This window comes from Schistocerca americana, chromosome 8 (assembly GCF_021461395.2).
Source record: "Schistocerca americana isolate TAMUIC-IGC-003095 chromosome 8, iqSchAmer2.1, whole genome shotgun sequence".
Lineage (NCBI taxonomy): Eukaryota > Metazoa > Arthropoda > Insecta > Orthoptera > Acrididae > Schistocerca > Schistocerca americana.
This window is the reverse complement of record NC_060126.1, coordinates 190,800,378-190,824,915: the sequence shown is the minus strand read 5'-3', so window position 1 is coordinate 190,824,915 and position 24,538 is coordinate 190,800,378. Positions and strand designations below refer to the sequence as shown.

The following is a 24,538-nucleotide window of genomic DNA, read 5'->3' as shown; positions in this document are numbered from 1 at the left end:
GAACTACTTAAACCTAACTAACGTAAGGACATCACACACATTCATGCCCGAGGCAGGATTCGAACCTGCGACCGCAGCGGGCGCGCGGTTCCGGACTGTAGCGCCTAGAACTGCTCGGCCACTCCGGCCGGCTTCTATTTAGTCGCCTGAGTCGTTTTGCCTTTCATAAAGTAACGTTTAATCATCACACGAAAGTCTTTTTCGTCAATTTTTTTGACATTCACTCGACTTCCTTGATTCACACGAATTCCAAACATCAAGAAATAGACCAATATGGCTCCAACTTGGTGTGCGTTCTTTCCAAAGATGCTACTAACTAAACATGACCTCGATACGCGCCGGTGGTGTAAGTACACCTATCTACAGCGATCTCCTTACACGTATGATGCATTGATAACATGTATTAACTTTATTTTTCCTTCACAGTTCGTAAGTTTTATCATTTTATTTGTTATTTTATCCTTTTTAAAAACTTATACAGTATATATAAAACATACAAGATGGTTTCAACTAAAAGCAGTGAACAATGTTTTGCAGTTGTACATGGTGGTAACTCCATATACTAGCCAGTGGCGTCAGTTAGCATTACACATTTTATAACTGAACATAATTTTAAAAATACAAAGCATCTCGTTCATATATTTTATTAACTTAGGTATTATTTTTATGATCAACCGCAGGAGCCTTGTGATATAATACCTAGACACCAAAATAGCCTCTCGTGATTAGATTGCCACACTGGCCATGGAAGACACCTTCGAAAGTATGTGTGGTAATGAAATTCTACAAGATGAAACTAGTGATTTGAGGGTTGCCTACTTTGCTTCATGGAACAACGTCTGCCTTGACCAGAGGACGTCGCCAAGGAGGCTCCAAAGAAGGACACAGCTACACAGCTGTTCGCGGAAGCGGGTGCGGTAAGATCCTGCCATATGTTTTGGTGGCGAATGCGGTTTCCCCCTTTAAAGGCAGCTGCCGCTAGACCACTGCAAGTGCCTGGAATACAGTGACTGTGCGTGCCGAATTCGCCTCCCTGTACGCAAGTCCAGGACCGGGTCGACACGGCTGCACTCGGCCACCGTGAGAATATTCGTTGTCTTTCCCTCCAATTCTTGTTATCCGGTCGATTGCGTCTGGCCCGCCACTGTCTGTAGGCGTGAAGTGTTCTACCAATGAGTCACACATGGCTAGCGCCTAGCAGCCAGTACCAGCCTCCTGCATGTTCTGTAACCGCAGCAGGTCGGAGTGACCGAGCGGTTCTAGGCACTTCAGTCTGGAACCGCGTGACCTGCTTCGGGCATGGATGTGCGTGATGTCCTGGTTGTTTACGTTTAAGTAGTTCTGAGTTCTAGGGCACTGATGACCTCAGATGTTACGTTCAAAATGCTTCAAATGGCTCTGAGCACTATGGGACTTAACTGCTGAGGTCATCAGTCCCCTAGAACTTAGAACTACTTAAACCTAACTAACCTTGTAACGTTGTTACTTTAATTTGCTGTGAAAGCGGTACTGATAGACAATAAAAGCAGGTTTAAAGCTGTGAGCTGTCTAGGGAAGTTAACCTTGCGTTACTGAGCAACTGTTTCACCAGGTATCCAGTCTAGCTTACCAAATTCCCAACCAGACTAACATTAATTATAATCTTTTAATAGTCATACGACAACCGGTGATATGTATATAAAAAAGAGAATTTAAATAAAAAGAAATAAATCAGTTTATATTTGGAAATTTATTTTCACATTGATCATTGAAATTTCAGCATATTAAACTCGATTCTTAACTAAGCTAGTGCCGTATTTAGGATTGTGAAAATGTGAGATTGTAATCTTACGGAACACATCAAATATGGAGCCAAGATTGGGAGACTGCATACAACACTGCATTCATAAAATAACACACGAAGAACGTTGAAACATATGCAAGAGCAAATTAAAGACAACCAACCGATTCAATTTTCACCCAAAGAAGTTACGTTCGTAGCACAATCCTGTCCATCATGTAATTACCACACACTGGTATACTAAATTCATACTAACTCTCTGTGAAATCTTCCCGAAAAGAATAGCTGAGGGCTACTTTGATGATTACACCACATGCTACACGTGGTCAACTTGGTTTACACAAAGCGTGTAACTCCACAATAATTTTGATAATTAAAATAAATTAGATCGAAAAGCAATTTACAAAAGAAAAACCTCGAACTGGTTACTATCGTCTTACCATTAACCTGATGGGTCAAACAATTGTATAAGCACGTGGTACTGGTCTCACAAAGTACACCCCACGCGCGTTGAACATAAAGAAAAGTTGCTATATTGAAAAATATTGTCAAGACGAGACTTCATAATCTCCAGCACATACGCATTGAAGATTGATGATGCTAGTTAGAGTTGCTGATCAACACGTGGTTCCACTTTACTCACAAAGTAGTGACAAAGTAACTACCGGAAGATATTCTGAACTTTACACGCGAATTACGCTGCGTTGCAATTTACGATAACATTAGATATTTTAGAGATAAACCTGAAATAAAGGTGGTTAAATTTTCAGTTAGGCTGAACTTAAAAAATCCATTGTCCTGCGGACTTAGCAGACACGCGCTTAGCCGGAGATCTTACCACTTCAGACGCTCGCCACGGACCGACTGGCTGGTCCCTTCCTGAGGGGTGGCTCACAAATGCAAACGGAAGTGGCCAGAGGGGCAGCTTCCTATACCAACATGACAACGGACGGACAGGACCATACTAAGGATAGAAACCTCTTTGCTTTTAGAAAGCGTAGCTACCTGTTCCGACGTTGGTCCTACTGTTCTCTAGCAGACAGGCTTGTCTGCTACCCTCAAGCATGCAACTAGAAATACATTTGCTCATTCATCCTCTCACACAGAAGGGAAGGGGGATGACAGTATCTTATCATATACAGTATATAAAAGAAAGCGGATGTAGGTTCCGTATGAGACTGTGTGACATGAATTACATATAAACTGTGTTTATGTGTAAAAGTAACACGTTCCACTACTCAGTCTCCTCCCAGATAGTCAGAAACGTCACAGTAAATTTAGAAGAGGAATTTATGCCATAAATGACAACAGATTTAAGAAATTAAATATGAAAGAAATCCAAGAGAGACCTTTCAACCTAAGGACATCACACACATCCACGCCCGAGACAGGATTCGAACCTGCGACCGTAGCGGTCGCGCGGTTCCAGACTGTAACGCCTAGAACCGCTCGGCCACTCTGGCCGGCAGATGTTAAGTCCCATAGTGCTCAGAGCCATTTGAACCATTCGTAACAGTAGGTGATTTTCCGATTTTTTCATCCAAAATCGTGGGACATTTCTATTCGATAATTAGAATAGCTGAAAGGACAGAATTATGGAAATGCAACAAGAAAACACCAAATTTATAGTTGAATTTCAATTGACATTTATGGTAAATAACGCAGGAAATGTGAAAATCGCTTCAGCGTTATAAAAGCAGAATAAACTTACCGATAAATTTTTTGAGGGTTGTTTATCGTGAAACAATGGTCCACACGCAAGCTCGGAAATACGGATAATAAACTGCTGCTACAAGAAAGATTCTGCATGAGAATGTGAGTTACATTGGAAGATGCTAAAAACGCGATTTCCGATGTTCCAGCGGCGAAGAGAGCAGCCTTCCATGTTCCAGAGCAACACAAAATAATTTGACAGGAAAATAGCAGCATACGATGCTCCGGAGCAACAGAAAAGTATTCGGCGGGAAAATCGCGACTTCCGTGTTACAAAATAGAACTGAAGTTAGATCCGGCGCGATTGTCGCTGGCCCTGCAAAGAACTGAACGCACATGTCCGCGTCACCGGCAGCTAGCGGCTCAGGATGCATTCAGTAAGACGAGAACAGGAAATTTCGGCGTGGGTCCTCTGCATTCACGTAAATAAAGCTAAATTCTTGCTGTCACTGTAGCAATCAATGGCTGGGTGTCGTCCCCTCCATCTACAGTTTTTTTAAAAAGTCGGCAGTTAGGGTCAGAGAAGAAGAATTTTGGCCACTTGTCACGCAGAAGGCGTGTGGGACACTTGTGTTCCAGTGGACAACAGGAGCAGCCTTTTTCTGCCGCCACTCAGCCGATACTATCCGGTGCTGACTGGTGCCTTCTGGTGCACGTTTGTTGATTTTTGAGTAATTGTTGCATTTTGTGTCAGCTCTATCCACTTTCTGGGCAGCTCATAATTTGCGGGAATTGCTGCGCAGCTTGAGTTATCCGATTCATTGTATTACTTAGTGGGTATTGAATTCGTTAACTTTGAATCTGCGAGCCCCCAGCCCCAGAGTTGGTAAGCTTACAGCGTTTCCCAAGCAGCCTACCACGTAGATGAGCGTCATCTCACTTGTAGTGGAACATTCATGATTAAACTGAGCTTTAAATACCTTTGTGATTCATTATTCTAGACAACTTCGCGCCTGTTAAGTTGGAGCTATTTCTCAATCAGCGTCACGAGAGACTGTGTTCATTAACACTAACGGAAAAAAATCGCAACACCGAGAAGGAATTGTGCGACATAAATAAAAGTTGGTAGACGTGTTTCTACACCTGAGGTCTACTAAAATTTTGCGCCAATCGCATAATAGTGCGCTAATAGCGCCCTAAATAACGAAAAGTGTGAGGTCATCCACATGAGTGCTAAAAGGAACTCGTTAAACTTCGGTTACACGATAAATCAGTCAAATCTAAAAGCCGTAAATTCAACTAAATACATAGGTATTACAATTACGAACAACTGAAATTGGAAGGAACATATAGAAAATGTCGTGGGGAAGGCTAACCAAAGACTGTGTTTTATTGGCAGGACATTTAGAAAATGCAACAGACCTATTAAGGAGACTGCCTACACTACGCTTCCTCTTTTAGAATACTGCTCCGCGGTGTGGGATCCTTAGCAGATAGGACTGACGGAGTACATCGAAAAAGTTCAAAGAAAGGCAGCACGTTTCGTATTATCGCGAAATATGGGAGAGAGTGTCACAGAAATGATACAGGATTTGGGCTGGAAATCATTAAAAGAAAGGCGTTTTTCGTTGCGACGGAATCTTCTTACGAAATTTCAATCACCAACTTTCTCCTCCGAATGCGAAAATATTTTGTTGACAGCGACCTACATAAGGAGGAACGATCAGCACGATAAAATAAGGGAAATCAGAGCTCGTACGGAAAGATATAGGTGTTCATTCTTTCTGCGCGCTATACGAGATTGGAATAATAGAGAATTGTGAAGGTGGTTCGATGAACCCTCTGCCAGGCACTGAAATGTGTTTTGCAGAGTATCTATGTAGATGTAGATATGAGGACGCAAATCAGGTTTGCTTTAAATAAACGCTGTAATGCTTCCCTTTGACATTGGATGTGGTGAGCCGATGTTAATCAAGAATGCCTTTAACGAGACAAAGATAACATTATCAACACCTCGCTGAGCTTCATCGGGGTCGTGTAATAGGGCTACAAGAAGCTGGATGTTCCTTCTGCGACATTAGAGAAAAACGTAAAAGGAATGTAGTAAATGTGCATCATTGCTGGCAGTGCTAGTCCCGAGAATGCACGGTCTCAAGAACACCGGGCTCCGAACTACGACGTGGCACTACCGACAGGGAAGCCCGCCCGGTTAGCCGTTCGGTCTAACGCACGGCTTTCCGGATTGGGAAGGAGCGCCTGGTCGCCGGCACGAATCCGCCCGGCGGACTTGTGCCGAGGTCCGATGAGCCGGCTTATCTGTGGATGGTTTTTAGGCGGTTTTCCATCTGCCTCGGCGAATGCGGGCTGGTTTCCCTTATTCCGCCTCAGCTACACTATGTTGGTGATTGCTGCGCAAACAAGTTATCCACGTACGCGTACACCGCCATTACTCGACCACGCAAACATAGGGGTTACACTCATCTGGTGTGAGACGTTCTCTGGGGGGGTCCACCGGCGGCCGAACCGCACAATAACCCTGAAAGAGTGGTTCGGTGTGGGGTGGCGGAGGGGTGAAGTGGACTGCGGTACTCGTCATGGGGCTGCGGCGGGGACGGGACCTCTCCATCGTTTCTAGGCCCCCGGTTAACATACAATACAATACCGAGAGGAAAGACCATCGTGTTCGGCCTATGGCTCTACCGGATCGTACTGCATCTGCAGCAGCAATATGAACAGCAGTTGGCATCATAGTGGCACAACGCACTGTTACTAATTGGTTACTTCAAGAACGGCTCCGAGCCAGACGCCCTGCAACGAGCATTCCACTGGCCACAACCCACCGCCATTTGTGACTTCAGTGGTGTCAAGCGAGAGTTCATTGGAGGGCAGGGTGGAGGTCTGTTGTGTTTTCTGATGAAAGTTGGTTTCCCTCGGTGACAGAGATGGCCGAGTGTTGGTTAGAAGTCGGCCAGTAGAGGGCGTGCAACCAACGTGTCTGCGTGCTAGACACATCTGACCTACATCTACGTAGAACTACGGTCTGGGATGCAATTTCGTATGACTGCAGGAGCACTCTCGCGGTTATTCCATCCATCCTGACTGCAAATCTGTAGTCAGTCTGGTGATTCGACCAGTTGAGTTGCCATTCATGAACAGCTTTCCAGGGGAGGGGGGGGGGGGGGTTCCAACGGGATAATTTTCGCCCAAATACCGCTGTTGTAATACAGCATGCACTACAGAGTTTCGACACATTGCCTCGCTTTACTCGATCAACAGATCTGTCTCCAGTCCAGCATATATGGATTATCGTCAGAAGCCAACTCCAGCGTCATCCACAAACAGCAGCCACGCAGGTTGGGGTCGCGTGGTTTGAGGCGCCATGTCACGGATTGCGCGGCCCCTCCCGCCGGAGGTTCGACTCCTTGAGTGTGTGTGTGTGTGTGTGTGTGTGTGTGTGTGTTGTTCTTAGCATCAATTAGTTTAAGAAGTGCGTAAATCTATGGGTCCATGACCTCTGCAGTTTGGTCCATTAGGAATTCACATCCATTTGCATTTGCGCAAACAGCATTAAACGTCCCTGTATTCACCAACCAAGTGCAACAAGCACGGAACTCCATCCCGCAAACTGAAGCCGGCCGTGGTGGCCGAGAGGTTCTAGGTGCTTCAGTCCGGAACCACGCGACTACTACGGTCGCAGGTTCAGATCCTGCCTCGGACATGGATGTGTGTAGGTTAGTTAAGTAGTTCTAAGTTCTAGGGGACTGATAACCTCAGATGTTGGGTCTCAGAGCCATTTGAACCGCAAACTGATATCTGGGACCTGTACAGAACAATGCTTGCACATTTGTATGCTTGCATTCAACTTTCTGGCGGTGACACCGGTTATTAATGTACGAGCATTTCGCATTTGCAATGGCTTATCTCGCGTTTAGTATTATGTCAGTGTTAATCCCTGAAATATGTTACCTAGACACATGTATTACCGAAATTTGATTACTCTACATTAATTGTATTTTGGTGTTGCGATTTCTTTTGTCAGTGTAGTTGCAATATTTTTTCTGTCATTTTCATGTAGTATACATCCAGATTTAAAGTAACAAAAAAAGGACTTACTAATTCGTCATTTTCATGTAGTATACATCCAGATTTAAAGTAACAAAAAAAGGACTTACTAATTCGAGACTTGATTTGAATCTAAGAACTAAATGCCTGTCCTACAAACCCCTGCATTCCTAATTTGCTTTCCTCAATGCGATGGTATTCGATTGGAAAGCAGGTGGCAACGTTTTTGTCTAAATATGAAATGTGAGAATATTTCGAGGTGTGATTACTATTTATGGTTTAGAAGCATTGCACTGAGCTCATCTCAGATGAGTTGAAGGCAGGTTAAAGAGAGAAATGGCTCTGAGCACTATGGGACTTAACATCTGAGGTCATCAGTCCCCTAGAACTTAGAACTACTTAAACCTAACTAACCTAAGGACATCACACACATCCATGCCCGAGGCAGGATTCAAACTTCGACCGTAGCAGTCGCGCGGTTCCGGACTGAAGCGACTAGAACCGCTCGGTCACCGCAGTCGGCTAAAGAGAGAAGAAAGTAAAGATAGGCAGCAGTGCTTATGTTCAACTGGTATTGAGGAGCTGGGCGTCTGATACGTAAAATGTGCACTCATGCAGGGTGGCTAATTCAGAATCTGACTACTACTTAGTAGGAACAAAGAAGAAGTTTGTCACGGGTGCTGAGGGAAATAACATCGCAGTAAAGAAAGGTAACGCAGAACAAATGACAGATCTACAGTTGGTGATTATCAGAGCGTACTGAAACAGGAGCTACAAACAGAGGATGTTAGAAACCAAGAGAACAACAGCAAGAGAACAATAACAGAGGAAAATAAAAATACGGTTTTTATTACCGAAGAGTAGTGGTAATTTGTCTAAGAGGTCCTTCACAACTATGGGATATTTAAGGAATTTGGTTCTAGATGTAGCAGATGGACTTGTTTGTTATTTATTACCCAGCAACCTGTTTCGTATACTGGACCATCTTCAGGTTGTAAAACATGATCAACTGAGTATAATGAAGAAGCTACCCACACATGCAAAACGTGCCAAAAATCATATGTAAATGGTCGCTTGTTCTCACAATAGTTGTATAGCATATTTACAACGTTATGAGAACGTTGCACCAGTAAAAATGATGACTTAATTTTATCGTTTTCATGTCCACTGTTCGTGGTCTTCTGACTAACATCAAGTCCTCTTGATCACAGTGCCCCCAGTTTGATTCCTGGCTGGATCAGTTTTCTTCGCGAGGGTCATGGATGTTTGCGTTGTCCTAACCACTCCATCTCACCGCCAACACAAGGCCGAACAACCCCATATGAAATCTCCTAGCCAATAATGCCATACAACAATTTCATTTTCATAATTTTCATTTTTTGTTAGTGTGAAACGTCCCCTTTTTACAATTATACAGGACTGTGCTTAATCTGACACGCAATATTTTTAGCGCAACGCAATCTGACTTTCAAAAATCCCAACAAAAGAATGGCCCTGACTAACATTAACCTATACCTTTCACAAATCACTTACCTCACCAAAAATCTTCGTTACTCGAACTACTGCAAAACAGCGAGCGCCACTACTGCCAGCTAAATAAAAGATTCAAACTACGGAAGGCACTAACTACTGATAGGCATAGTTAGGAAATGAAAGATTTTAGTAGAGAACAAACAATGTATTTACCTTAATAGTGTTGAAAAATCATAATATACATAACAGATCATGACATCCAGTCTTACAAATTTCCAAACTCCGCCATCTCTCTCCCCACATCCACCACTGCTGGCGGCTCACCTCTAACTGCGCAACGCTACGCGCTGTTCACATCCAGCTGCCGCTGCCCAACACTACAATGGCAGACAACAATGCAAACTAGCCACAGACTGCACACAGCACAGCCAGTGATTTTCATACAGAGCGCTACGTAACGTTGCCAATAAGAAAACATAAAACAGCACAGCCAGTGATTTTCATACAAAGCGCTACGTAACGTTGTCAATAAGAAAACGTAAACAGCCTACTTACAAGTGTTATATGCCGTGGTCGCATTGCAAATATGGCTTTTGTGTGACGCTCAGCTGATCATGTTTTATGTAGGCTGACGATGGTCCAGTATAGACCGCAATCGGTTGCTGAATGATTAACAAGAACAACTGCAGCTGTTGTATACACAGTGAAATTCACAAATAAAACTGGTCACCTTGATATGTTGCTGTCAGGGATATGTTGCAGTACCACTCGAAATTATTTTCGAAGGGTGGCAATGTGGGCTGGTTGTTACAGCCTAACGTTTCACGAAGGAGCGGCTGTTGGACGTGTTCACTTCCGGTACACGTCGCAAAAGTTCTGTCTGTTCACCTAGCGTCCTGTAATAGCTGTGTCTCTCTGGCAGAAGATATCGCACAGCCGTAGGACCGCTGATTACACCCGTTGTGACTGTAACGACAATCGAAGATTCTCTAAATCTGCTGAATGCGTTCGTAATTTTTAGTGATGCCGGAGTAGTTTGTTGCCGTGGTGCAATGTGAGCCACCACACTTCATCATCGCAAAGCAATGACTACACATGAATTAAAAACGCTTTGTCACACTATGTCCATGCCACAGCCATTGAGCTGAAGTGACACCAGAAAGCTGATGTCCAGGTGTTCTCCTTTCAGTCATTTAGAGGCCAGGAAAGCCTATGAGATACGAGAAAACTTATCTCTCTGTTCTTTCACGTGTCACCTTCGCATTTTCTCTGTAGTTTCACGTGTCATCCACGTACCGAGCGTGTGATTACGCCGTATCACAAGGCAATATGCGTTGTTCAGTCGCGTTTAACCGACATAGATAGACGGAAACTAACCCGACAAACAGTACTAACATAATTTCAAGAACCGATTTTCAATGATGATTTTAGGAATATACAACCCCGTACATACGTGGATAGTGAAGAAAAGATTAGGTGAATTACAACATTCATAGAGGCATTTAAACAATAATATGTGACTGGAGCTTTCAGACCAGTTTCCCGTGAAATGCGGTGTAAGACAAGGCTGTGTACTGGCTCCCACACTCTTCTCACTTTATTTCACAGCTGTTATGAGAGATGCGACCAAAGCCTGCAGTGGTCAAATAGGTCTTGACTCGAGAACAGACAAAAGTGTCTTCAACATCTCTCGCCTCAGAACAAAAAGACGCGTAAATAAAATATCTATCTTAGAAATTCTTTATGTACATGACATATGTATGATGGCTAATTCTCCTGAATCTCTCCAAACATACATGAACCCGCTAAATGACTCCTGCAGCATAAGCATTACCAAGACACAAGTCCTTCAAGAACCACTTAAGGGTTCCAATACAGACGACTGCAATATTAAGCTGGACATCAAACATTTGGAAAACGTGTCACACTTTAAATACCTAGGTAGCCAAATTAGAAGCGACAACATACTGACAACAGAAATTGCAGCTCGTATAGCCAATGCAGCCTCAGTTTCCGGCAAACTGAATCACATGGAAATCACATTATCTCAGACTACAAACTAAAATTGCTGTCTACAGAGCAATAATATTACCAACTTTACGCCTCTGACGTTAGGAAGCTAGACACCTTTCATCTTCTCCGTCTGAGATCAATTCTCCGCATGAAATGAGAAGACCGTGTTCCAAACACGGAGATTTTGCGTCGCCTGAAACTGCCTGGCTTTGAAGCTCTCTTATTGAAACACCAATTGAGATGGAGTGGCCATATCATACGCATGGACGACATTAGGCTTCCCAAAGCGGTGTTCTATTCAGAGCTCTCGTGTGGAAAGCGGCAGCAAGGTGGCCAACACCTGCAATATAAAGACACCATCAAACGCCACATCACAGCCTGTGGCATTCCGAGCAAACGTCGTGAAGAGCTTGCATTGCACCGACCAGAGTGGCGGTCAACTGTACACAAGAGGTTGGAACAATTCGAACATATCCGCCTAAAGAACCTGGACGATAAACGAAAGCTCCGCAAATCTAAGCCCAAGCCTAATTACATATATACGTGTAACTCCATTTGGCAACTGTATTGCACTTCGTGCGACTGGATCTTCAAAGCAAAGCTCGGTTTTGCAACCCACATCCGAGCCCGCCACAATACGGACTAAACGACTGATGGAGTCGCTGTCACCGGACACAGCGAGGAGGACATCATGTGACTGGAACGGAGAAAAGCCCTAATAACTGGCATAGTGGAACGTACCCTCTGCCATGCACTTCACAATGGTTCCCAAAGCATAGATGTAAATCTTCTGCAAGGGTCAATTAGCCATTAATGTTGCATTTTGATTATAATGGTGGTATTCGATACGCTTGAGATGGTCAGCACCGGAAAAAATGTGGAAATGGAATGTGATTGTGAGAACGAAAGTCAAGTTGGGATGTAGGCAGAGAGTTGATGGCGGCTTGTGGGTTGGAGACAGGATTTGTCATGTGCCACTACGAAGGTTGAGATAGAAGGGAGGAAGAAAGACTGTGGTTTAATGCCCCCTCGACAATGAGTTCATTGGAGATGGAACACAAACTCGGATAGAGGAACTATACAGCACGAAATCGTCCGTATATTTTTCAAAGGAAAGATCACAGCATTCGCCTAAAATAGTTCAGGGAACGACAAGAAATCTATATTTGGATGGCCGGATATGGAGATTTGAAATGCCATCCTTCCAAATACGAGTTCAGTGTATTATCGCCTAACCACTTCGCTCGGCGATTGAGCTAGACAAAATATGTACTTGATGGACGGATTGGAGATGCCGTGCTAGACAAGGTGAGAGTAAGATCAAAGAACCTTCTTTAGATGGAAGAAGGGGCAGTGGAAGTGGTATTGGGAATATGTAGAGGTAGCAATTAGGGTTAGCTAGTGTAGTCTTTTGAAGCACATGGGAACGCACAAGGAGGTGGATGTTTAGTAGAATGATGGTTACAAAACGAATTATATCTTCGGTTGTTGGTGTGACTCATCGGGAATTGTTTGGGGGGAATTATGTGTCGATAGCGCGCTTACGGACGTTTAATTCAGTTTTCGGCGGGCAGGCTTCACCTGAAGTCCATATCATATGCATCAAGTTTCGTCAAAGTTTGCCTGTTGCTTAACAGCTACCGGGGCTGGAAGTCTCACCTGCCGGACAGTGTAAGGACTGCGGCAAGTTGATTGGTGGCAAAAATGTCTGTTTCACGATTCAACTTTCAGAAGATATTAACATTATTAGTTGGTTTTCGAGGTTAGGCTAACGAGCGAGGAAAAAGAGCGAAAGAGTTGTCAATAAAAAGCAAAAGTTCAGAAACTCTAGTTTTGTTGTCTTCACGTTTCAGGAAGAATTATTCTCCCTGTTTAACATCCAAGAGTCCACTGAATTCTTAAACTCGCACTGCAGCCTTAAAACCAGCGATGATTGCGTGAATGAGTGAGACATATTTACGACTGGCTTTCAATAAACAATACAACACTTTTTTTCTGAGAACGGGTTAGTTTTATTCAGGATTCCAATTCTCCATATTATTTCTCACTATTTTGGCTACAAAATGGTGGCATAATCTAGGTTTAATGCGACGGCCTTATGCCACATTACTGGGAGAACCTGTAGGCGCACATGGTACGCCACTCCACTGATCGACGTGTAAGCAACGTTTTGCTGCATCAATAACTTCCCCTTCAAGGCGGATAGTCTTCTTCGGTTCATTTGCAGAATTTTGGGAAGATGTGGTTCATCTGTAAAGGAGACCGCTTATAAAACACTAATACGACCTACTCTTGAGTACTGCTCGAGCATTTGGGATCCCTATCAGGTCGGATTGAGGGAGGACATAGAAGCAATTCAGAGGCGGGCTGCTAGATTTGTTACTGATAGATTTGATCATCACGCGAGCGTTACGGAAATGCTTCAGGAACTCGGGTGGGAGTCTCTAGAGGAAAGGCGGCGTTCTTTTCGTGAATCGCCACTGAGGAAATTTAGAAAACCAGCATTTGTGGCTGACTGCAGTACAATTTTACTGCCGCCAACTTACATTTCGCTGAAAGACCACAAAGATAAGATAAGAGAGATTAGGGCTCGTATAGAGGCATGCAGGCAGTCATTTTTCCCTCGTTCTCTTTGGGAGCGCAACAGGGAGAGAAGATGCTAGTTGTTGTACGAGGTACCCTCCGCCACGCACCGTATGGTGGATTGCGGAGTATGTATGTAGATGTAGAGAAGTGCGCCTGCAGTTTTGTGGCCATGAACACGCTGAAGTCGATTATTCAGTTTCTTGAGGGTAGCACAATACATTTCTGAGTTGATCGTCGCACCACGAGGGATGACATTAAACAGAATGACTTCATCAGAGTCCCAGAAGACCATCATCGTGGCTTTACCGACTTATATTTCAACTTTTTATTGGGAGGAGAGGTGGCGTGCCGACACTCCATTGATTGCCGTTTTGTTTCCGGTTCGAAGTAGTGAACATGTATTTCATCGCCTTTGACGATCTTTGACAAAAATTGTCACGGTCAGTCTCGTAACGCGCAAGCAGTTCCTCACAGATGGTCCTTCGTTGCTCTTCATGGTCTTCTGTTGGGCGGCGAGGAACTCAGCAGGAACACACATTTGAGTATCCCAACTGGTGGACGAATGTGCCATAACTACCGACTAGACGTTTGGTTGTAATCCATCGATCATCTCCAATGAGAGTGTCCGCACGCTCCAACGTTGCTTGCGGCCGGCTGGCATGCGGGAGACCGAACGGGTCATCGCAACCTTGTTGCGATGTTGACAGACGCCTCGCCGAGTGATTCCCCGTGCTTTTGTTCACTGCCAGGTCTCCATAGATATTGCACAAACGCCTATGAATATCTGCGATGCTCTGGTTTCCCGCCAAAAGAAACTCAGTGACAGCTCGCTGCTTGGAACACACCTTCGCTTTAGACGCCATTTTGAGGGCTACACATAGAACCTCCACTTTATGAACCTATAGAGACTGAAGCAGAAATATTCCACGATGTCCTACAACAAATTCCGCATTTTTTCAATCGAAATTGGCCGAGAAAAAGACGTGTTGCATTACTTATTGACTGCCCCTCGTAGATGGTATACCAATCATGTACCATTTTCTTCTTGTTAAGACTCCCAATGACCTGCCTGAAGTCCACGTAGAGGTTATGAAGCTCAGTTTTACTTTCTCATTTCTGTTCATGTGTTTTCCTCAGGACAAATCTGATCTGTTATTGACCAATAATTCCTGAATCCACACAGTTGTTCTCCCAATAAGTCTTCTGCATATGGAGCTGGCTTGTAGGTAATACTAGACAATGCCTTACACAGTACATTCAGTACAGGGTACTGCGGCAGTAATTAGAACGTCAAGTGTTGACCCTTTTCAAATTCTCTCTTGATACCATATCTGTAGTTGCGTGGCTTCGCTCCCTTCTCCCCATTTTTTAGGCAGTACCTTCAACACTTACTTTAAGCTGGATTATTCTGTCTTTGGATGTACAATATCTACATCTACATCTACATTTATACTCCGCAAGCCACCCAACGGTGTGTGGCGGAGGGCACTTTAAGTGCCACTGTCATTGCCTCCCTTTCCTGTTCCAGTCGCGTATGGTTCGCGGGAAGAACGACTGCCGGAAAGCCTCCGTGCGCGCTCGAATCTCTCTAATTTTACATTCGTGATCTCCTCTGAAGTAGGGGGAAGCAATATATTCGATACCTCATCCAGAAACGCACCCTCTCGAAACCTGGACAGCAAGCTATACCGCGATGCTCTTGCAGAGTCTGCCACTTGAGTTTGCTAAACATCTCCGTAACGCTATCACGCTTACCAAATAACCCTGTGAGGAAACGCTCCGCTCTTCTTTAGATCTTCTCTATCTCCTCTGTCAACCCGAATGTTGGACGGTAGCTGTACATTTATGGTGAGATCGTCTTCTGAATTTCAATAAATTACTCTTTCCATCTATTCAGGATGTCTTATTAATCTGTCAGCTAATTTTTCCCTTACACGCTATTATTTTAAGTCTAGGTTTCCTCAAAGTCTTTGATCCATCAATATTTCGGGTGCCATTAAAAGAACAGCAGTATTAAGAGAGTTCCATTCTCTGTCTTCATGCAAAATCTGTGTAGGTTAAGATCAGAAACATAGCTGCTGTAAGGACATTCCAAAAAGGGAATTAAACACAATAAGGGAAACAAAAAGCGATAGTTAACAACATGGCGCCCAGGGGCGCCACTAATAGTTTTGACTTCCCTCATCCTTCCCACCATACCATCCCTCTCAGTACTTAATCGTTTTCTTCTTCTTGCGGATTATCTACTGATGGCACCGCTTCTCTGTCCTCAGTCGCCTTCTGTCTTGACGTTCCTCAAGATTCCTACACAGGCTGTTCTGAAAATCCCATTACCAACTTCTAGGACTGGTAGAGGGGAGCGAATGCAGAATATTTTGAATAGGAACCCATGTCCGGAAACAAACCGATTCCGTTCTATGACGGTTTCAGTTCAGATGGGTAAAGCGTCCACGTCTGACATACCTCCTTCCACTCAAGCTAACCGATCCTGCATACTTGATCTTCCTACAAGACGTACTGGACCCGTTATTGAAAGCTGACCTCTCAATTATGTCTCATAAATGTTCTATCGGATTCATGTCGGGCGATCTGGGTGGCCATATCGTTAGCCCGAATTGTCCAGAATGTTCTCCAAAAAAGTCGAGAACAAGTGTGGGCCGGTAACGTGTTTGGGAACATGAATTTCATGAATGACAGAATATCGTCTTCATGTAGCCGAACATAAAAATTTCCAATCAATGAACGGTTCATATGGACCAGAAGACCCAGTCTATTCCATGTTAACACAGTGCACACCATTATGGAGCCACCAGCAGCTTGCAAAGCGCCTTGTTGACAATCCGGGTCCAGCCAACCATCAACTGAAATCGGGACTCCTATGACCAAGCCACAATTTTCCCGTCGCCTAGAGTCCAACCGATACGGTCACGAGTCCAGGATAGTCGCTGCAAGCAAAGGTACTAGCATCGGTGGTCTGCTGGCACAGCCATTAGCGCCAGATTCCGCCATACCGTCCTAAAGGATACGTTCGTCGTACGTCCCACATTGATTTCTGCGGTTACTCCACGCGGCGTTGCTTGTCAGTTAGGACTGAAAAGTAGGCGCAAAAGCCGCTGCTCTCGGTCCTAAAGTGAAGGCTATCGGCCACTTCGTTGTTCGCCGTGGGAGGCAATGCCTGAGATATTGTATTCTCGGCACACTCTTGACACTGTGGATCTCGGAATATTGAATTCCCTGGCGATTTCCGAAGTGGTATATCCGATGCAGTTGTAAGAGTCGAGGGGCATGAAATGGAAGCAGTGGTTGGGAAAGGAGTGAGACAGGATTGTAGCCTCTCCCCGATGTTATTCAATCTGTATATTGAGCAAGCAGTAAAGGAAACAAAAGAAAAATTCGGAGTAGGCATTAAAATTCATGGAGAAGTAGCAAAAACTTTGAGGTTCGCCGATGACATTGTAATTCTGTCAGAGACAGCAAAGGACTTGGAAGAGCAGTTGAACGGAATGGACAGTGTCTTGAAAGGAGGATATAAGATGAACATCAACAAAAGCAAAACGAGGATAATGGAATGTAGTCAAATTAAATCGGGTGATGCTGAGGGAATCTGATTAGGAAATGAGACACTTAAAGTAGTAAAGGAGTTTTGCTATTTAGGGAGTAAAATAACTGATGATGGTCGAAGTAGAGAGGATATAAAATGTAGACTGGCAATGGCAAGGAAATCGTTTCTGAAGAAGAGAAATTTGTTAACATCGAGTATAGATTTAAGTGTCAGGAAGTCGTTTCTGAAAGTATTTGTATGGAGTGTAGCCATGTATGGAAGTGAAACATGGACGATAACTAGTGTGGACAAGAAGAGAATAGAAGCTTTCGAAATGTGGTGCTACAGAAGAATGCTGAAGATAAGGTGGGTAGATCACGTAACTAATGAGGAGGTATTGAATAGGGTTGGGGAGAAGAGAAGTTTGTGGCACAACTTGACTAGAAGGGATCGGTTGGTAGGACATGTTTTGAGGCATCAAGGGATCAAAAATTTAGCATTGGAGGGCAGCGTGGAGGGTAAAAATCGTAGAGGGAGACCAAGAGATGAATACACTAAGCAGATTCAGAAGGATGTAGGTTGCAGTAGGTATTGGGAGATGAAGAAGCTTGCACAAGATAGAGTTGCATGGAGAGCTGCATCAAACCAGTCTCAGGACTGAAGACCACAACAACAACAACAACAATATCCGATGCAGTCTAGCTTCAACTACCATTGTGCTTTCAAAGTCTGTTAATACCCTTCGTACGGCCACAATCGGAAACCTTTTCACACGAATCACCTAAGTACAAACGACAGCTTCGCCAATGCCCTCTCCTTTTATACAGTGTATATGCGGTGGGGTTGGGTTGTTTGGGGGGAAGAGACCAAACAGCGAGGTCATCGTTCTCATCGGATTAGGGAAGGACGGGGAAGGAAGTCGGGCGTGCCCTTTCAAAGGAACCATGCTGGCATTTGCCTGGAGCGATTCAGGGAAATCACGGAAAACTTAAATCAGGATGGCCGGACGTGGAATTGAACCATCGTCTTCCAGAATGCGAGTGTGCTAACCACTGCGTCACCTCGCTCGGAATATATGCGATGCTATAGCCATTTGCATAATTGTATATTGCTATCACATGACTTTTGTCACCTCAACGTAATGATGATGATGATTATGATGATGTTTGGCTTGTGGTGCACTCAACTGCGCGGTCATCAGTGCCCGTACAAAGTCCCAGATTTACACAGTCCATTTTCTTTTCACAATCCAATCTGGTCACTCTCACAAGTGATGATGATCATGAAATGATGAGGACAACACAAACATCCAGTTCCCGGGCAGAGAAAATCCCCAACCAGGCCGGGAATCGAACCCGGGTCCCCGTGATCCTGAGGCAGCAATGCTAGCCCCTAAACCAAGAGCTGCGGACATCAGCGTAACGAACAGCGTTGTGTAATGGGTGTACTTTACTGGCCATTAAAATTGCCACACTACGAAGATGACGTGCTACAAACGCGAAATTTAACAGAAACGAAGAAGATGCTGTGATATGCAAATGATTAGCTTTTCAGAGCATTCACACAAGGTTGGCGCCGGTGGCGACACCTACAACGTGCTGACATGAGAAAAGTTTCCAATCGATTTCTCATACACAAACAGCAGTTGACCGGCGTTGCCTCGTGAAACGTTGTTGTGATGCCTCGTGTAAGGAGGAGAAATGCGTACCATCACGTTTCCGACTTTGATAAAGGTCGGATTGTAGCCTATCGCGATTGCGGTTTATCGTACCGCGACATTGCTGCTCGCGTTGGTCGAGATCCAAAGACTGTTAGCAGAATATGGAACAGGCGGGCTCAGGAGGGTAATAAGGAACGCCGTGCTGGATCCCAACGGCCTCGTATCACTAGCAGTCGAGATGACAGGCGTTTTATCCACATGGCTGTAACGGATCGTGCAGCCACGTCTCGATCCCTGAGTCAACAGATGGGGACATCTGCAACACAACAACCATCTGCACGAACAGTTCGACGAGGTTTGTAGCAGCATGGACTATCAGCTCGGAGACCATGGCTGCGGTTACCCTTGACGCTGAATCACAGATAGGTGTACTCAACGACGAACCTGGGTGAACGAATGGCAAAACTTCATTTTTTCGGATGTATCCAGGTTCTGTCTACAGCAGCATGATGATCGCATCCGTGTTTGGCGACGTCGCGGTGAACGCACATTGGAAGCGTGTATTCGTCATCGCCATACTGGCCCATCACCTGGCGTGATGGTATGGGGTGCCATTGGTTGGTGTCTCGGTCACCTCTTGCTCCCATTAACGGCACTTTGAACAGTGGACGTTACATTTCAGATGTGTTACGACCCGTGGCTCTACCCTTCATTCGATCCCTGCGTAAGTTCGCAGCTCGTGGTCGTGTGGTAGCGTTCTCGCTTCCCGTGCCCGGATTCCCGGGTTAGATTCCAGGCGGGGTCAGGGATTTTCTCTGCCTCGTGATGACTGGGTGTTGTGTGATGTCCTTAGGTTAGTTAGGTTTAAGTAGTTCTAAGTTCCAGGGGACTGATGACCTTAGATGTTAAGTCCCATAGTGCTCAGAGCCATTTGAACCATTTTTCAATCCCTGCGTAATCCTAAATTTCAGCATGATAGTGCACGAGCGCATGTTGCAAGTCCTGTACGGGCCTTTCTGGATACAGAAAATGTTGGACTGTTGCCCTGGCTAGCACATTCTCCGGATCTCTCACCAACTGAAAACGTCTGGTCAAGGGTGCCGAGCAACTGGCTCGTCACAATACGCCAGTCACTACTCTTGATGAACTGTGATAACGTGTTGAAGCTGCATGGGCAGCTGTACCTGTACACGCCATCCAAGCTCTGTTTTACTCAATGCCCAGGCGTATCGAGGCTGTTATTACGGCCAGAGGTGGTTGTTCTGGGTACTAATTTCTCAGGATCTATGCACCCAAATTGCGTGAAAATGTAATCACATGTCAGTTGTAGTACAATATATTTGTCCCATGAATACCCGTTGATCACCTGCATTTCTTCTTGGTGTACCAATTTTAATGGGCAGTAGTGTATTATGAAACAGCAGATGTAGTGGCCCACCTGTACAACGGCGATGTCGTATTCGGCAGAAATGATGCTGAAGTCGTCGTGGATGATGGCCTGCGAGACGCTGAGGACGACCCCGCCGCTGCCCCGCGTGGACGTGCCCGCCCTCACGCTCATGTTGGCCACCTCGTGCCGGAAGACGCAGTGCGCGGCCGTGAGCGCCCAGCTGTCGCCGATGACGGAGGCGCCGCACCAGTGGTCGCCCGCCAGCTGCAGCGACGCCATCCACGGGAAGTCGGCGATGCTGGCGTCGGTGCCGTTGATGATGCGTCCGTGGCCGCTGGCGGACCACGGCGCCCCGCCTGTGGGCGCCGCAAGCGCGCACGCCTGCAGGCAGAGCAAGGCAACCACACCGCGCAGCATGGCGACGACCGGTGAATCCGGCACGCTCCTGTCGGCGCGTGCTCTTATAACGCCGAAATGCAGAAAATGGAGCTGGCCTTCAACCTCGTTTCCTGTGCAGGAATCTGTCAATCGAGCTCGAACAATGGCCGCGAGGAGTTATCAGAGCTGATAATGACCGCGCTCATACACAGAACCTTACAGATCACAAGATCGTATCTCCAAAAAACCGACCAACCTTAAAGTAGGTGGATGAAAACACAATGAAGTGTTCACTCTTATCTACCAGTCACTGAACCTTCTAATATCAAGGCGTACGTAACACTACGATAAGATAAATCAAAATATCATGAAGGTAACTGATATTTTATTTACTGCAGCTCTCCTCTTTAATGTCAAGATATTAAGGACTTCATTTATTTAGTAAATGACAACTTAATGAAGGCTTTAAACTCATCTTCCACTCCCCGTAACTTCTCTTTAATGTCAAGGTATCAACTATTTTATAAACGGAAATTTAATGATGATGGTGGGCAGTTAGGTGGTGGAGTGGTAATAAGGTTCTGGACGCAATTTAAATACAAATATATTTTCAACGTCAATTTATTTATTTATTTTATTTTGCGTATGGCAATATAGCGACAATATTTTATATAAGTACAACAATATGTAAAAGAAATGTATAAAACAAAACAATGTGTACTGGCAGAAGTAAAGCTGTGAGTACCGGGCGTGAGTCGTGCTTCGGTAGCTCAGTTGGTAGAGCACTTGCCCGCGAAAGGCAAAGGTCCCGAGTTCGAGTCTCGGTCGGGCACATAATTTTAATCTGCCAGGAAGTTTCATATCAGCGCACACTCCGCTGCAGAGTGAAAATGTCATTCTGAAAACAATGTGTAAATAGTACATGTGCAAAAAACAAGCAATAGCACAAAAGGATAAAGTACAAACACTCAAGACAAAATAACTACACGTTAAAAGCTTAGCAAACCTGACTAGAAACTCATTCATATATTTAAACCTCAATATCTAGATTGCACAGCCATTCCAAAGCAGAGGGTTTCACATATATAACCACAGAGACAGGTCCGGCGTATTTTCTTAAGGGGCATTCCTCAATAATATGGCGGACGTTCTCTTCTGGCGCTCCTCAGTCACAGGCTGGTGAGTCGCATAGATCCCGGGCAACGGACTGCGATAGCAGGACGGCAGAAAGTCTACACAAATGGCAGCCTATCATTGACCTCTCACGGCCGCACACAGCGACAAAACCAACGTCAATTTATTTAGCATAAATAAATAATAACAACTACTACCGTTTGACAGAACCTCCACAGAGATCAATTAAGAAGGCCTAAAGTTTTAGTTACAGAGGAGTGAAATTTGAATGTTCAATTTAAAAACAAAATCTGTTAAAATTGCCTTTAAGTTTAAGTTCAGAATTACCCAACTTTTAAAACACATAAAATGAATATCATTGATTTAGCAGAACATATAGAATAATAACCTCCTTAAACGGCAAAATAAATTACAACAGTTACAGGCAGCAACTTTGAAAAGCAACGCCCTTCTCATAACGCACTACAGTTTCAACTATTCTAATGCTCAATACAGAAAACCTGTCCGCAACCTGAAACACCCCCGTTTAAATTCCTTTATTAGATTTTGCTTGTGATTTACCGAAGCCGCCAAACAGTTAATTATTATGATTATATGACCGTGTGCTTAATGGATGAAAGGCTACCGGTTTTTCTGCTGTGGTTTCGGGGGTATTTCAGTCAAGTGCGGCTGTTCTGAGACGGAATTGTTAATGACTGAAAGTTTGTCTATTATTAAAGACTATGAAGATTGCGATGTACAAACTGATATGTATTTTCTATAATAACACACAAATTCTGAGGCAGTTGCTACCTTTTCCTTACACGTTTAATTATGGTTATATCTTTTTATTGGTTGCTGATTTTAAGTACTTCGTCACACGTAATGATGATGGTTAACATTTACAACAATCCTCACTGCAATCCATGGTTTTTGCTGGCCGACGCGGTTGACGCTAAACACGTAATTCGGCACTTGTCACTTTTGGTTTCATATGACTCTCGAATCGGTATCGAAGAGGGTCCACCCCACAACGATCAGGGGGACGCGCTCATTTGTCACACTCCGGTGAATTTACCGTTTACTACTCACTCGACCACCATTCTTGCCCGTCTCTCCACCACCACTTCTCACTCAACACTCGCCTCACTGCCTCCTGCAGCGCTCGACAATCGACTCCTGTCTGCTATCGACCTGGGTATCGAATACTAGCATCTATATTCGTGGGTTCACGGATCCCTTACAAACACATCAAAATCTTTAAAGACAAGAGCAATACGTAATAGCTGCGTTAAATAGAACTAAACCTGACACCACTATGAGATCTAATTTTCTCATTAAAAGCTTCGAAAACTGCAATTGATTCGGCCAATATTGGATGTAGCCGCAAAATGATGGCTGCCAAGATAATTAGCTAACGGCCTCAACCTCTTAAGCTATGCTATGACAAAAAAAGTCAAGTTGTGCAACACACGAATACTCACAAAAGTGTGATACTTTGCTCATATCCTCCAGTTGAAAAAAAAAGAAAAAAGGAGTCTATAGAACAAGCGATATACTGGTTTATATGGAGGGATGAAATCATTTAGGTTCCTCTCCACACCTCCACCCTCAGTTTAAATAAGGATAAACTGGGACTAAATGGCAGTATTCATCAATAGAACTAAGTGTGTAAGAGGAAAGTGACCACACTCGACAACTGTTGTAATGTTTCACAAATATCGCCCGACATCAGAGCTAGCGCCAGTTAATAATATCAGAATCCCACACTCATTGAACTTTGACCGAAATTATTAACTCAATGAAACCTACGACCAACAGATCTCTTAAAACAAGAGAAAGTTCGTTACATGGTCATTGCTGTCAAAGAAATACCAATTCCTAATAAATGGGAGCTGCGACTACCACAAAACGACTGGAAAATCGTGTGGGAAAATTTATGAAAATAATACCAAAAAGCGGCAGATCGACTTGATACAAAATGATAAACCGGACATTAGCGACCAACTGCAAGCTTTACTCCATTCATTTAAAACCGTTATCCGCACGTGGAAATTGCAATTCGGAGGACACGATCGAACACCGTTTTGAGTGTCAGAAATTTGTCGCGATATTGCACACAGCAAGGGGCATGATTCGACTGATTAATAGAATGGACATACGCAATATATTGGTTTCTAACGAAATGATACCCATGTAATGTCCCCACAGAAAATACCCTCTACCACGCACCAATTAATCACTGTCAATCAAACCATCCACATTCATTCACTTTGTAAAAGTATCTGATCTGATTTTCTCGTTATATATGCTGCGACAGCTCGTCGACGCCAAAGTATTTTCTAGTACGTTTATTCTTTGAAATAACATAGATGCATATATGCATTCTCCATCGTTGTTAGAGTGGTAACTAGGACAGCTTCTGGAGTATCTGTTGAGGGATTGACGTGTTTCTGAGAGATACATATTCTTCTTTTCTTCTCGCTAAAGCGAGCCAATTAACATTTGTGCCGCTAGCGGTTTGTTTGAAGAGAAAGAGACTGTAAACGGAAAATAATTAAGACGTGGAATCACCGGAGATCTGGACATGTATTGGAGATGGATTTAATACACGATTTCCTTCATAAATAAGGTTTGTGACTTTTTTGTTCTGGAGTGAATGAACGAATGAGTTTTTTCTGAACCATTTGATGATCACGTTGGCCCTGTAATTAGTGGGGAAGTTTCGGCTGTGTCGAAGAGAGCCTGCAATCACTGTCTGTGTTAAATCGTCCAAAAAGGCTTCATACACATCTGGAATTCGCAATCTTTCGTAAAAGGAACAAATTGTCCACACGATTGATTCTCCCGACTGAATGCAGTGTTTAACAGCAATAATAAATGTAAAGA

The 24,538-nt window shown here is 44.3% G+C and overlaps 1 protein-coding gene across 1 annotated transcript in view; it reads right to left on the bottom strand.

Moving 5' to 3' along the window:
* The window catches only part of LOC124545659 (trypsin delta-like), a 50,275-nt gene that overhangs the window by 13,197 nt on the left and 12,540 nt on the right, over positions 1 to 24,538 (bottom strand). The window contains exon 3 of the mRNA XM_047124607.1: positions 20,207 to 20,539. Coding sequence (XP_046980563.1) covers positions 20,207 to 20,539 — 333 coding nt within the window. The remainder of the gene's footprint in view (positions 1 to 20,206; positions 20,540 to 24,538) is intronic.